Source organism: Megalops cyprinoides, chromosome 2 (assembly GCF_013368585.1).
Source record: "Megalops cyprinoides isolate fMegCyp1 chromosome 2, fMegCyp1.pri, whole genome shotgun sequence".
In the NCBI taxonomy this organism is placed as follows: domain Eukaryota; kingdom Metazoa; phylum Chordata; class Actinopteri; order Elopiformes; family Megalopidae; genus Megalops; species Megalops cyprinoides.
In genome coordinates, this window is record NC_050584.1 from 34,714,390 (window position 1) to 34,728,891 (window position 14,502).

The 14,502-nt window shown below is 38.7% G+C and overlaps 2 protein-coding genes across 3 annotated transcripts in view; both read right to left on the minus strand.

Moving 5' to 3' along the window:
* psmd1 (proteasome 26S subunit, non-ATPase 1) overlaps positions 1–6,105 on the minus strand; it is a 45,240-nt gene extending 39,135 nt beyond the window's left edge. For both annotated transcript variants that reach the window (XM_036520670.1, XM_036520668.1), the window contains exons 1-11: positions 5,954–6,105; positions 5,012–5,055; positions 4,797–4,870; positions 4,417–4,586; positions 3,474–3,682; positions 3,095–3,238; positions 2,560–2,786; positions 2,316–2,376; positions 1,107–1,235; positions 765–853; positions 84–162 (exon numbers count right to left, since the gene is read on the minus strand). In XM_036520670.1, the coding sequence (XP_036376563.1) occupies positions 84–162; positions 765–853; positions 1,107–1,235; positions 2,316–2,376; positions 2,560–2,786; positions 3,095–3,238; positions 3,474–3,682; positions 4,417–4,586; positions 4,797–4,870; positions 5,012–5,055; positions 5,954–5,969 (1,242 nt within the window). In that variant the 5' untranslated portion in view covers positions 5,970–6,105. The remainder of the gene's footprint in view (positions 1–83; positions 163–764; positions 854–1,106; positions 1,236–2,315; positions 2,377–2,559; positions 2,787–3,094; positions 3,239–3,473; positions 3,683–4,416; positions 4,587–4,796; positions 4,871–5,011; positions 5,056–5,953) is intronic.
* A 4,836-nt stretch (positions 6,106–10,941) lies between these two features.
* On the minus strand, positions 10,942–14,502 carry LOC118773301 (uncharacterized protein C2orf72 homolog). The gene is made up of 3 exons (XM_036522171.1): positions 13,514–14,502; positions 12,638–12,751; positions 10,942–11,545 (listed from the first exon to the last, which is right to left on the minus strand). The coding sequence occupies exons 1-3, from the start codon at positions 14,307–14,309 to the stop codon at positions 11,442–11,444; spliced, it is 1,014 nt and encodes a 337-aa protein (XP_036378064.1). The 5' UTR covers positions 14,310–14,502; the 3' UTR covers positions 10,942–11,441.

The following is a 14,502-nucleotide window of genomic DNA, read 5'->3' on the forward strand; positions in this document are numbered from 1 at the left end:
CACAGCTGGTCAGTTAATAAATGAATAAATAAATTAAATAAATACAATAAATAAATAAATTCCAATTCATTGGTTTATCTTGCCTTGTGAATGACCCCCAGGCTAGCAGTAGCAGTGAACTTGGCCCAATTAGTGGCTCTTGCTAACCACTCCAAATTCTCTCTGTTCAAAGAAGGAAAAAAGCAGCTTTATAAATCCTACTGTGTTACTTTACACGATTAAAGTGAAAAGGTTTAAGCTAGCGTTCAAGGGCTCTGGGTATTAGTACTAGCCTTTAAACACATCAGATTATTCTTGCAGTGTTATCCCAGATGACAGACACTGATCACAGACAGTGATAACAAGGACGGTTAAAGAAGCGATTGTTCAGAAAGCCAAGTGCAGCCTGAAAGCCACACCGTACAGTCACTCAAAAGCCAACATTAGATTCAGCCTACAGACATTAGGCTATGTCCCTTCACAAAAACGAATGAAAATATTGATGGATTTAATATCTGAGAAGTTGAAATACACAATATATTGTGGACATGCTACACCAATATACAACTTTTTTCCCCCACTATTAACAACATTCTCTCCTGTTTCTTTTTCATGTTTATTTCATTGATGATTTGTTCTGCATTACGTTGTTCTGTGCTTAAGCAACACGCTTGTGAAAAGCACAACCTAAGCATAACCTCCTTCATCTCCATGTCCTGATGGGACAGCTGCCCACAGAACACACATGCCAGCAGGTTACTGGACGGAGAAGGGTGTGGTCTTACCTGAGGAACTGGTCACTGGTGGTTCCCGTGTGCATGAATGAGTTGGCTATGACCGTTGCTGTGTGGCACACTGAATTACGCACTGCATCCTGCAATGAGATGAGGAAGACCACTGTAAATCCAACCAATTTCTAACAGAGAGCACCAGGTCCAACTCCCACCTTCAATGTTAGCTCTTCCATTAGTTATGAAATTGGTTCACATCAAGAGAACAAAGGGTGACATACTGTTATATGCCAGTGGTTCTCTGTATTAACAACAATCAACCAATGTAAAAATATGAATTCTAATATGAAGAGATGACACTGCATGTAGAATAATCAACATACTCCTGTTCCTCACCTTTGTGTTCTTGAGAATCATCAAGTCTGTGTTGTTGTTTCGGATGAGGAACTGGAGATGTAGTTCTATGGCCATTTCTCCACTGAGTATCTTGATCATCTTTGAGTTCTGGTCCTTCGGTTCATCCTTCTGTAGGGAACAGATGATGTATCGCACTTTCAGAGAACAAAGGTTTACACCAATTTTGAAGACTTTGAAGTGTCACCGGTTCTCATAATTTCATATACAGAGGTGTTCATTGTTTAGTGCTAAACACGAGGGGGGGGGGGGGGCTAACCTAGATTTTCATAACACCCAGCCATGAAAAATGGTCGGAAATACTACCTACTGTAATCCTGTGATTCTGTCATTATTTCAGATAGTCTTTCAGTACAGGATTTCTATTACTGTTAAGGATGTGTCCGACCAGAGTACACTGAGCAGAGGATGTCTCTGTGCGCTGGCGTGGACAGGCTGCACCATGTGATCTTCACCCTAACAATAAGCTACTGAACAACTAAGACTGAACTAATGCCAGTGTTCATTGCCTCACATTACCTTTAATATGAGACTGGCAAGAGAAATGCTGAGTGTGCCAAATTCAGATCCAGCATGAGGCCTTATCAGTATCCCTCAGTGAAATAGCTTATGAGCTAGTTAACAATTTGTAGAATTCCTAAAATGTATCTTCCAAGCCAAAAAGCTAAGCTATTTATATAAAGCGACAGTTTGGATGTACAAAGATCAGATTTTCAGATATACAGTAGTATTAATGAGCTCCCATTTAGTGATCATACCAAAATCCACCCCAGGACACACACACACACACACACACACACACACACACACACACACACACACACACACACACACACACACTTTGACATTTAACATGACAGTTGCTCAAAATTATTTACAAAATTTGCACCTCTGTGATTGTTATTATCACTCATTACTCATTCCCTTACTGTTTTTAAAACTAACCACTGCAAGAACAAATATGCTGTTATGATTAAGCATATTTAAATCTGAAAACTAATTTGCTTGTCAATCACTTTATCTCAACACCTAAATATGCGTGCTGTCACTTAAGACTTCATCCTGATTACAGTCAGTGTAATTCCACATTCTCCTTCACTAAAATGACAGTTTTCATAGAAAACTTTTGAACCAATGTTTGGTGAACCCATCCATAAACTTCATCAACACGGACAGCAAGAGCCAACTCACTGATTCTGCAGACTTTCCAGCAGGGGAGCTGCCAGCTTTCTCATCCGTTTCCATAGCATCACTGACAATTAAAGCAGAAAGAAACCGTTTCAGTTCTTATTCTATATATCATAAACAAGCTCAATAACTCAATGCACTTAAAAGGAATCTTCTCACAAATTAACACCTCCAGCATAAGTAAGAATGTATAAAAATGAATGTATGTGCATTAGGTTGGCTTCCCTTCACATCGCCCTGTGCCCACCTGTCCTTGTCCTGCGTGGGCACGGTGCCCGTGTTGGTGGAGCCCGGCACGGCTGGGATGGGAGTGCCCACAGTGCGCAGGTTCTGGATGACAGAGGACAGGAACTGCTGGCTGGCACTCTCATACAGGTCAAAGCAGATCTGGTAGGCCATCAGGAGATTGTCCTCCTTCACCAGCTTCTCCAGGATGTCGCTCACCGCTTGTGGGTCATCCAGGAAGATCAGGCACTGGTGCAGGAGAAAAGGAGACAAAAAGAGCATCACTATCTGTGTACATGAACATAAACAATATGCTAAAAGCAAAGGCAATAAGTAACCAAATTATCCATAAAAGTTTAAAGTCATCCAGGGGTATTAAACAGTCAAGATGTATTTTTTGTAGTTGTTTTGTTTTGTAGTTGCACCATCAGAAAGTGCCAAAGTGTTACATTCATTTAACACAGGAGATCAAATTTCACCCAGCATTAAAGTAAAATGTCAATGTGTTTCAGCCCCTTTTCAAACTACTGCAAACAGAAATGCTAGGTTGGCTCTACCTGGCAAACGTTGATGAAATCTGGTTTCTCCAAGTTCATATAGAGTTTGACCAGTACTCGAAGAACCTCGTTGCGGAACTGCTTGTTCTGCATCAGTGACATGCACACCTTCAGGCTGTAGGCCAGTAAGCCACCAACATCATTCTGAGGGCAAGAGAGCAAGAGAAAAGAAAGCCAGTTTATCTTTGCACTTTGCCTTTTTTGCCATCCACACTATAATTGCTGACTTCTAAAAGCTGCATTTTTTTTGCTCCAATGACATTCAGTAAACCCAACAGTAAATAAAACAATATGTCATCAATCATACCACATCAAACCAGTCAGTCAATCACACCTCCTAGTGACAGCTGGTGTGTAAACAACTGCAGTCAATGCTTACAGACTCCAGGATGGTCTTCTCAAAGATGTCCAGGCGTCGGGTCTCCAGGGCAATACCAATGGCCTGCTTGTACTTGTGGTCGCCCAAACAACGCAGGAACATCTTGTTGACGATGCCCTCCAAACGAGGGTCAATGCTCTTCTTCTCTTCACCCTCCTGCAGTTCTGCGTTTTCCACACGCTGCTTTGTGTAGTGGTCAATGCATTTCGCTGCCAAAGAAACAGTCTCCATGTTTACATGCACATTACTATTCAAATGGTAATCTGAGTGTTGAAGTATTCCAGCTATGATACGTAAACACCAACACAAGTGATGTAAACACCTGATTCCAATAACCATAAACAGAATACGCCTGTATTCCAGTCACAAGAAACACAAATAGGAGATCTCTCCACGAAATGGAATACTTAGTATTGACACTTTTTTTAAAATATTTCTCTTACATGCACATGCCTGTGCATGTTCAACGTTTTTCAAGCAATCATGGCTACCAAAAAACTTTCATTTTGGAGATACAAGGAGATAATTCTTCACGATGAGATATAAAGTGCTAAGAAAACAAGAGATGGTAGAAAAGCTAGCATCTCCCAAGCCATTCTCCCAAATAAAACACTGAGCAGGACATTTCACATTCATGCTTTACAGGGTTTATTTGGGATACTCCAACTGCCATATATACAGGAATATTAGTGGTGGTTGTAATTCATGGTGCATGCAAGCAGTTTACACAGAATATGACTGTAACAAGAGTAAGGACCATTACCTACAATACTGCACGCATGTAAATACACTGTCAGTTTCACAGCACACAAATCCCAAATTGCAAGATTTCAGCTTCAGAATGCACGCTTAGCATGATCTTATTGAAAAGCAGGCACAGATTTCTTCTCATAACCCCCAATACTCAATTTCATTTTCTAGTTTCTGATACTTCTGCACTCACCTATTATGGTCTCCACATATTCAGAGTCATCAGCAACATTGAACAGATCGCCAGCACCAAGCGCATAGTTCAAGGACTCCTCAAAAGCCCCGAGGTGGTAGAATACTTTTGAGGCCACCAATGCAGCAAACTCCCGGCTACGGAATGTCTCATCTTCATAAAGCACTTCACTAAAGAAAAACAATGAGGTCTCCAATAAAAAACAGGGATGCACCTATGCACATTAAATAATGCAAAAAAGATGCTAAATAATTACAGATGACCTTTGAATGACAGAAACAAAGCATAAAATGATAAAGTCTTCTCTTGTCATCTTAACGTTAATGTAGCCGTTTCAAACCAAAGCAGCTGCCGAAAGATAAATTTAACAGTTCACTTACATTTTATCAACTGATTCCGATATCTCAGCCCAAAAGTCATTGACAATGGAGTTCAGCTTGTGTAGCGCAAACTCCTACAGTAACAGGGATATGCATTAGTTTGACAGTGAATGAATACAGTAGATTACTACTACATACTCCGCAACAAGTACTAGCTACGAAGCTAGCTAATCAATTTCAGGAGCGAAGACAGTATAGTGAAGTACTGAGTTCACCTTAAGTTGAGGTTCTTCTTCATCCAGAAGAGAAATTATTCCAGCTGTAAAACAAGGAGAAAATGTAAATCTATTAACGCATGTGGGGAAATACACTACCACAGTTAACGTTAGCAAGTCATTATAGTCAGTTAGGCTAAACTACAACGTTGAGGGTGCAACACTCCTAGCGACAAATAGCTACACTTGCTAGTTACAGGAATAGGTCGGAGTGGTGTCACATGTGTTTAACTAGCAGACGACATCTACGAAAGTTAGTGGCACTGGCTACATTGCAATGACTTGCATTAGTCCTACTATTCGTAAACAGTTGCATTGCAACAATGACAGAATTCGCTTGTTAGCTAGCACAGCTAATCATTGCGAGATACCACAGCTTGCGACCAGTTGGAACTTTACTTCCAATTTTGTCTTCTTTGATTCTAAAGCATGAACTTAGCTAAGAAGATAACCAATGTCCGTACCTGACTAAGTAGTTACCGATACCAGTAGCTACTTCCCAGGTTAGCTAGCTATGTGTAGTTGACAGAACTTAGTTGCAGCCAACCATATTTCTCTCTACATTAGTGTGACTTCACGTAATCAACATTAGCTAGTTACATTTCAATTTCGACATTGAAAAGTATGTGAAGTAATTTTGCTATGCTGGCTAGTTAGCTGGCTGTACAGTATGCTAGCAGTGAATATAGCAGACACGTTTCGCTAACGCTTTCAAAAACTTAACGTTTAACGTGCTAATACATTACAATAAACCGCTAGTTCTAATATATTAGATTAACTAGGTAGTTATTTCACAGAAACTTGTTTTCGTTAGTTCCGCTTCAAATAGGCGTCGGAAGCAGCTAACTTGCTAGCTGTTTCTAATGAATTAGTCTGTGACTCAGCTAAATCAACCGGTTCGCCGTCAGTCCTAACTAGCTCGCTAACGACAAAGCTACTTACCCGCAGAAGTTATCATTTTTGCTGTAATTCCCCTTCTCTCTATTCCACCAAACAAATACACAGTTAAAACGCCTTTCCACGATATATAAGGCAATTTTTCCAAATGACAATTTACTGTCTCCAAACCACCACAACACGACACCTCACTAGCAGATTTTTTGTTTCACTAAGAGAGTCACTTAGGACCCTTTCGACATTTACGGTCTGCCTACTGTACGCCTGATTGTATTTTTAAATTTTCATTTAAAAAATATTCATCATTTAAAGTACTATAATTCTTTAAAACCATATTTATGAATGTAGCAGATTTTCAAAATTATATGGCTGATTTATACCATACTAATAATAAAAGTATGTTTATTTACAGGCTGGCCTTTTCTCTCGTCTTAGCAGCAGTGTCTTCCGTTTCGACGCGGTAAGAGGTTGGGCAAAACAAAACCTTTTTGGAAGGAGAGAATATAATGAAACGTAAATACAAAGAAGTCGCAGTTACTACAAAAGTGATGAAATAATGAAAGAAAACATTATATCGTTGAAAAATAAATGAACCGTAAAATGCCACAAAATAAGTTCATCCTTCCAAAATGTCAAGGTATTCGATCACCTGCACAAATCACTTTTTCTGAACAAGTCAGTAGAAACAAAAATAAATTTTCCATTAAATCAGTCATATTAAATGACATCATAATTTCATATACCCACCAATTAGTAACTTCGGAAAACTGCAGCCGGCCAATTCCGATCGGTGGATTATACCGTGTAATATCAGAACAGAATCCTGTAATCGGCCTTCACTTTTCCAGTCCAGTGTATTCTTGAGGACTGTTATTGTTAGTCTCGACTGAACTAGCTAATCCATTGCTGTCAATGCACATTGCTATTCAAACTTCTAAATTCGTGGTGAAACATAATGAACTTGTAAAATGTAATATTAGTTCAAATAAATTCAAACTACGTGTGCAAAATGAATGAGGAAAGCAAATATTACGAGCTGATAATGTGTGTAGTGTGTGTACTGTATATTACAAATTTAACGTGTGCTCACCACATGTACCTGATGTATCTAACTCTGACAGTTGACAAATTTGTCATTATATACATTTGTTTTAAAAATCTAGGGAAAACAACCCAGTTGTTTCGTTACTGTCTGTTTTGTGTGTTTTTTTTTTTAATGTATGTAAACATGGCAGTGTTTCAATTGCCAGAATAGGACTACCACGAAAATCACTGGTATCAAAACAAAGCCAAGATATTCTAAGTAATTCTGGGCCGCCTTACCTTACACAAACTCCACAAGCAGTATTCCAAAGAAAACCTATCCAATGTTTACTTATTTCTTTGGTTTAACTCCTGTGTTAACAATTCTGCAAGATCAATGAAAATAAGGCAGATCAGTACTGGGCAGAACTGGCTAAATAGAATTCACAAAGCTGATAGCCATCTTCTAAAATACAAAACTATCTAAAGGTTTTGCTAGCTATTTTTAATGGAAAATCATAACTGACTAAATTTCACTGAATGAGAATTCAGCTACCATTACAGTGTCAAATGGTTCTGTCTCTAGAATCCTAATTTATGCTTTTTGCTGGAGAGGAAATGCAGATTGAATGAATATGTAGTAGTAGAGCCATACTGGGTTAGACATTTGGCTTAGGTCACAAGCATACTTAGCCATGTGAAAAGTGTGAGCAAAACCTGTCCGTTGGAAACAAAATGATGTAGCTAGCAAGGTTGGCAAGATGTTAGTCAGTGAGCTGAAAATAGTATCAGCTAGCTAATGAGTAAACTGACTGAAATGGGCTTAATGACAATTCATCATGATCATCATTATTCATCATTAATCATAATGTGTGGCTTAATCCGTTAAGGTCCTTCTCAGAGTTCAGGCTGAACTTTAAGGGACAAGTTTAAGCCCCAGCATGTTCACTGCCAACAATGGCTGGTAGCGACTGCGCCTGTACCAAAATATGTACTGTTAGCAGACAGTTTTGTGGAATGGCATGGCGTTTGATCCGAAGACACGGTGATGTGTATTCGAATACAAACGCTGGAGAGAAGCGATACAAAGCGATGTCGCTACATCCGACCGGAGCCAAACGGCGCCTCTTGTGAACCCTATGGAGCCAATTAGGTTACAGGGCTCAGGAAATACCCAATTAGAGAGGGAGCTGTTTAGCTATGCACAGCTCCACAAGACCAATCAGAAACAGCACCCCCGCTGGTTATCATAACTCATATGCAAATATGACTGCTATTAACTGTATAAAAAATGAACTGAATTCTATACCTGTTGAACGTCTGCTCAATGCTGATGTTCCCACGGCCGGCTGTGCTATTAAACCTTCCTGTTTTTTGCTACGAACATCGAATCTGCTTCTTTGTCGTAACGAAACACTTTTTGGTGTTCCGGACTTTTACTAACAGTAGTTTGCAAGATAGCATGTTAGTTTGATAGGTAACGAGCTAACTGAAAATTAGTTACATAGCATTGAGATTATACAGGTTGCGGCTAACCAAGAATAGCAAATCTAGATGGGGAGCTTTTCACCATGTTACCTCACATGAGTTCACATACAAAGAAATTATGTTGCTAAATTGAGAATGATAGGAAATGTATTTTAGAAATGTTTTGCTGTCTATAATGGCACCTATGTGTTGTTCTAGTAAGGCAAGGTGGACTTCCAATTGGCTACAATTAACAGTGATTGTTATTGGCAAAATCAAGAGGCATTTATTGCGTTACAGCTGTTGACTGAATCAGTACTGAAACTTGTGGCTCTACAAGTGGGGGAGGGACTGTGACAGTCTGAGTTTTCTGGTGTACGTCCCACATCTGATCACCGCCCCTTGGGGCCCAAACAGTTTGCCATGGTCTACTGAGGTTTTGAAGACAGTCACGCGGTTAAACTCAGCTGACACCAGCAAATTTAGGAAATGTCCCCGAGGCCTTGGCATGGATGTTCAGATCTGCAGGTACAGTCATCATCTGTGAAGTACACAGCTCAGACCTAGCTGCACATTAATTGCTATAGCTGGCTGTGAAACTTGGGACATCCAAGACTAGACTCTCTTGAGGGCACAATGGACAGCATGTCTTGGTGCTGTGGACAGAATGTTCTCTGTGCCTTAAATCAACTACTGCTGTGTAGCGGCCATAGTCTGTACTGCCTGCTGTATATTTTGTATCTGTAATTCACAGAATTGGCTGTAGGGTCTGAAGTCTGTGGTTGAGCTGGGGAACAATGGGAATCTAGCTTGGCTCTAGGAATGCGTTTCCCTCTAGGGGATCCCTTGTACAGGACACTTCTTATCATACGGGTGTGACTTTGTCAGCTGAGAGGTACCCTGTAGCACTACATCATTTCTCAACAAAAGATGTAATAGAAGTTAGTGTGTAGTTAACGTGTGCTCACCACATGCCCAGGGCTTGCAGCTATAGGCCGGGAGACTGGGAGGAAAATGTTCCATAATCAAAATTCAAGCTGAAAAAAGCTCCTAGCGCAGTAGAACAATAGGCATGTGTTTCTCAACATTCAAATCATTTCTCAGGCAGCACACTGCAAAGATGTTCTGCAGTGAGGAAGCTTTAGTTCATTGGTGTTAGAATTTTCTGGGCCACATGTTCATAATTTTAATGCTAGTATGCCTCAGTTAATGAAACCTCTGTAAATGAGAAGCTGAAGCTGAAGCAAAGGTCAACAAAGTAAACCTTATTTTATATTCAAAAATACATATACATATTAGAAAAATCTCCAGAAATCAAAATAGCAACAAGTGCATTTGCTTTTTAAAAATAAATGAATGATGTTTTCTTACATTACCAAGTTAACCTGTAAAGACGTTTGCAAGTCTCAGTTTACCCTTTCCTACAGATGAAAATATGGTATCCAAATGTCCATCTCACAACTGTAAGTGGATTTCCTGGGCAAAGGTGAAACGTAAATCAATTTCTGTAAACACTAAAATGCAGAACCCAAGCCCACAATTTTGCCTCGTAAACAATTAATGGTGGCATTTTTATGAATGTTGTCAAATCGATCATCTTCAAATGCACCTTTGTGCAGAAATCGCTCTGCCTATAGTGGTTAATGATCCTGTCCAATTGGCTGTTGGAGTCAAAACCCATTTTTGTGGTGTGAACATGATGCACATTCCTTCAGTTAAGACCATCAAGTCTTTTAAATTTCTTTTCAGGAATACCCTCATCTTACTATTGATAAGTGCTTTATATGTGTGAAAATTATGTTGTACTTGCTCATTAAATTTGACTGCCATTCCAAGGCCTAGCTAACCAAGGATTATAGAAATTAAAAATCAAAATCATGTTCAGAGTAAGGAACGTCAGTTAAATAAAAAATGAAATATACAGCTAGCTGCATGTTAATCAAACAAATAACGAACATAAAAACATTAGAAATGGAAATTCAATAAAATCTGAAATGCATACATGAAAACAATTACAGCATTTCTAAACCATAATCCCAATTTTATATACATACTGTTTTAATTAAAAAGCACAGTGAAAACTTAAAATACATGTATACCTAAACATTTCACATTCAGCATGGCAGAAATTAGCTTTCAGTAGTATTTAAACATTTTTCAAATGGCACATACCATTTAAACATGGCATACGCACTTTAAATGCAATTCAGTAAATTGACAGTAAAATGCTTACAGCAAGCAATTGTCACTTAATAACAGTATTCAGCTACAGCACTACACCTAACCAAAGGATTTATGAAATGTTGATTAAAGTTAAAAATGTAGGTGTTACATAAATAATAATATAATAATAAAAACCATTTTAATTCCAACATATCACTTTAACACAATTGTGCTAGATGAATCCCGCTACATTTAGTATCTTCAATAAAATGTGTTAATATTTTTAAAAATCATAACAAAAGAAAACATTGAACATCTCAGATATTTCTGCAACATTTCATACTTTCAAATAAAGATGACATTTAGTAATATGGCTCATTTCTATTGTAAAATAATTAACATATAACATAATGCATGTTACTCTCAAGTCATAAAATTAATTAGTCTTGCAACTGTCCTGTTTCTTTTAATCCTTTCCAAAGAGATCATTTCCAGTGTTAGGAAAAAGCAACATTTACACTTATTAGATCAACAGCTTGCTTGTCCACTCCAGCCATACACTGATATTAATCCAACAGAGCTATGTTGCTGGTTTTTATTCGGCTCAAATCATTAGACTCCTCCTTTTAAGGAGTTTAATTCATTTTTAACATTTTGTGTAAAGCATTTTTATGGTTAGTAGGCATTTCAGTCCTGATAACTGAAAAATGCTTTAATGCTGTGGTTGTAACAGCTGAGCAGCATATATATTTCTTCAGGGACAGATGCATTGATGTGCATTGCAACAGGCTGCTTCAGTTAACCTTTCCTCTGCTTTTCTGAAGATAAGATACATTTGTAATTTCTTATTTTAGGTGTCCAGTTAGGGCAGCAGTTACCATCAGGACCCCGAGTTTGTGTGGTTGTTCTGTTCACTTTCTCTGCAATCAGGCTGTCCACCAGCCACAAGGCTTGTCTTTAATGGGATTCCCTCTTCTGCATCCTCTGGATGAAACAAATAGACCACAAAGCATGTTACGTTAACTCACCGCCATTTTATCCATCGCATCTAATCACAAATATGTTTCAGAATAATATTCTAAACTTGCAGGTACAAAACAGAAATGCCAATATGCTAACAGTTAAGGAAGAACAGACTGTTCAGAGGTAGCATCTATACTATCCTACCAAAAGTTATAGGACCTGGGTAGTTCCGAATAAAATGTCTTTACCACAACAATTTAACAGTGTTGGCCTACCTTTGGCCTTAAGGACTGTTTCAATGAATTGTGGAAGGCTCTGTTAATTTCTGATAAAAGGGTGGCGCTATTGGGCTCCACTGTTCCTTTAAAATATAAGGTTCACTACTGAAGAGTGCTGTCTTGGACTTGCCCTAATTCTGCATTTAGATTCATCCCAAAGTCGAGTTTGGGGCTCTGTGTTGTCCACTGCAGTGTTCCAATGTTATTTTCTGTAAACCACATGTAGACACACCCATTTTCTTTCAAACAGATGGGGTGTTGCATGACTTTTGAGAGGATAGTCTATGTTGATGCAAGACACCAAGTCTTTTCTTTTTATCAGTTTGTCCTATGTAACCTATGTATCCTATGTAACAATTTAAATGTTACTTTGTTTATGACCAAATTTAGTGGGCTACCTATTCATTGTAGCGGGCAGTCAGATGTACATTTTTAGGGTATTTGCTTAGGGAAAATGAGCAAAATGCTGTATAGTATGCGGTCCATTTCTGGGGTAACTTCCCTTACCAGTTGTGTGCCAGGACTACGTCATTCAGCTAGCCTCGCATTCCTCCAAGGACAACCATGCACTCAACTGAGATATGTGTGCATGTACCACTGTTTATTGCAGGGAGATGTTCTGCTTTTTACCTCTTTGGTTTGTATTCAGGAGCCACTTTTGATTATATCATGATTTGTATTAGTTTTCATCAAAATGACAGCACTTTGTTTACACCACACATGATGTCAGGCTTGACAAACAACTGGCAAGAGGCACAATTTCTTGAAGCATTCAATTGCAACCATGTTTTGAATATGCCTTCATCAATGATGATTTGAAGATTTCTACATCTACCTTGATATCTGTTTTCTGAGGTGCTGTTGGCTTGGTTCACCTGCCTTTCCCTGTATGCCCATGGGAAACATTGTAGCAGATGTAATAAGGGGCTCCCTCTGTCCACACTTTTACCTGCGGGGGAAAAAAATGAGTAAGCAACAATTTGGCAGCAGTAAAGCCCCCCCCCCCCCCCCCCTCAACTTGATTTTGTTTCAAGTAAAACAAAATGTTCTTCAAATGTGGTGAATTGTTAATTGATCACTATTCTGAATTAAACATTTACTATGATCTGCCACCTAAAGTCACTTTATATCGTGAACATTTGTATGTGCACAATGAAAAATTAATATCCAGTGCTTGCTTGCCAGTCCGACAGATTCTCAGACAAACGATCTGGCTCTGTAGTAGTTTCTTTTAAAGTTTCTTTCTACTGAAACCAAACGGCTGCACGTGAAAACAAGAATTCGTGGAAAAAGCAAACTTTAATGAAAACAAATATGGAGTCTGTCAAAAATCATTGTAAAGACAAACAGTAATCTAGGCATGATCTTAATATTATATTTTCTTTAAAAAAAATACTGGGACAAAAATGTGTAACCAGCGTCCAAGACAAAATTTGGAAAGGCCTTGTTTAGTGACCACAAGCTTTTGTTGTTGTCTACGTTGTGTTTTTCTGGAAGATTTTGCATTACTCTCATAATGACTTGTTTATTTTGTGCATTAAATACCGTGACCTATATCTGTCCCTATCAATTAACGAGATGAAATTCAATGTTCTTTTGGTATCGATGTGTATTTAACCACTCGATTTAACTACGAACGCAATATGTTATACTACATATTAAAATATTACATTAAATATTTTATATATGAATTACATCGAAATTACTTCACCTGTGCAAAGAGACGTTTTTAGGACTCTACATGCATTCTTCTTTATGGCCAGAATTCCTTCAGCCGATTTCGGAACAAAATGTCCAACCCAAATTGATTCAGGGGGATGCTTTATGAAGACGGACCGCATCATGCACTCCAAAAGCCCGGTGGATTCTCGCGTCTCTCCAATCTCGGCTCTCGAGTAAACCAGTCCGACCAAAGCCGGTAGAACACCGGATGGTTTGGTGCGCTCTCTCACGTCCTTCAGAATTTCCTTCAAGCAGATTTTGTTTCCTCTGCAATTTAAGAACTGCTGCCTGAAAATAAATATTATTATAGGAGAGTCTATGATTCTTTTTATCCTTTGGGTGGTTTCCCTTGTTTGATGATGTTCCCCTTTAATTCGCCGACATTCCTCGGTATTCTGTCCCTTGAATTGATTTAATCCCAAATCCTTCGGCCCCATACAGGGGTACATGTAGTTCTCCTGATCGGAATGTGTGGTCTTGAGGTGTGTGTCAATCTCACATGTTGCCACGTTTTCGACTGTACATCGAGTTTCGTTTATTTCAGCAAAATTTATTCGTCCGTTACTGTTGTTAGGTGTAGGATTAACACTGTTTGAATCGTCAGCGCTGAACATATTGTTTAAAAAATCCTCCAGAACACCGACTGGGTTTTCGTTTTCTGCTTCGAAGGCATCACTCACCAGGTAAATCCTCTCCTTACCTCCTATGTGGCGTAATATGTCTTGAAATTCTATTTCCACAAGGGACTTTTCGTCTTTATCGCCTGAACCACTCTGATCAGCCATCCCTAAATTACGTCCCTGAGCTATAGTGTAAATATTACACTAGGAGCAAAAAGAGGTCACACACTTCGTGAAATGATTACCAAGAAACGTGCATTCTTATAAATTGAATCTTAAGTTTATGAAACGCGTAACCTATAATGTCTAGTTAACTCATTTTAAATCTGAACAATAACGATCATTAAAATCCGGTGAG

Bases quoted from the DNA above. Each gene is read 5' to 3' on its own strand.
- LOC118773301 (XM_036522171.1), bottom strand. From the start codon at position 14,309: ATGGCTGATCAGAGTGGTTCAGGCGATAAAGACGAAAAGTCCCTTGTG. The intron at 12,752-13,513 runs GTGAAGTAATTT...TTTCCCCCGCAG, and splicing joins AAAAACGTCTCTTTGCACAG to GTAAAAGTGTGGACAGAGGG. The intron at 11,546-12,637 runs GTAGATGTAGAA...TGTTTCATCCAG, and splicing joins CTCAGAAAACAGATATCAAG to AGGATGCAGAAGAGGGAATC.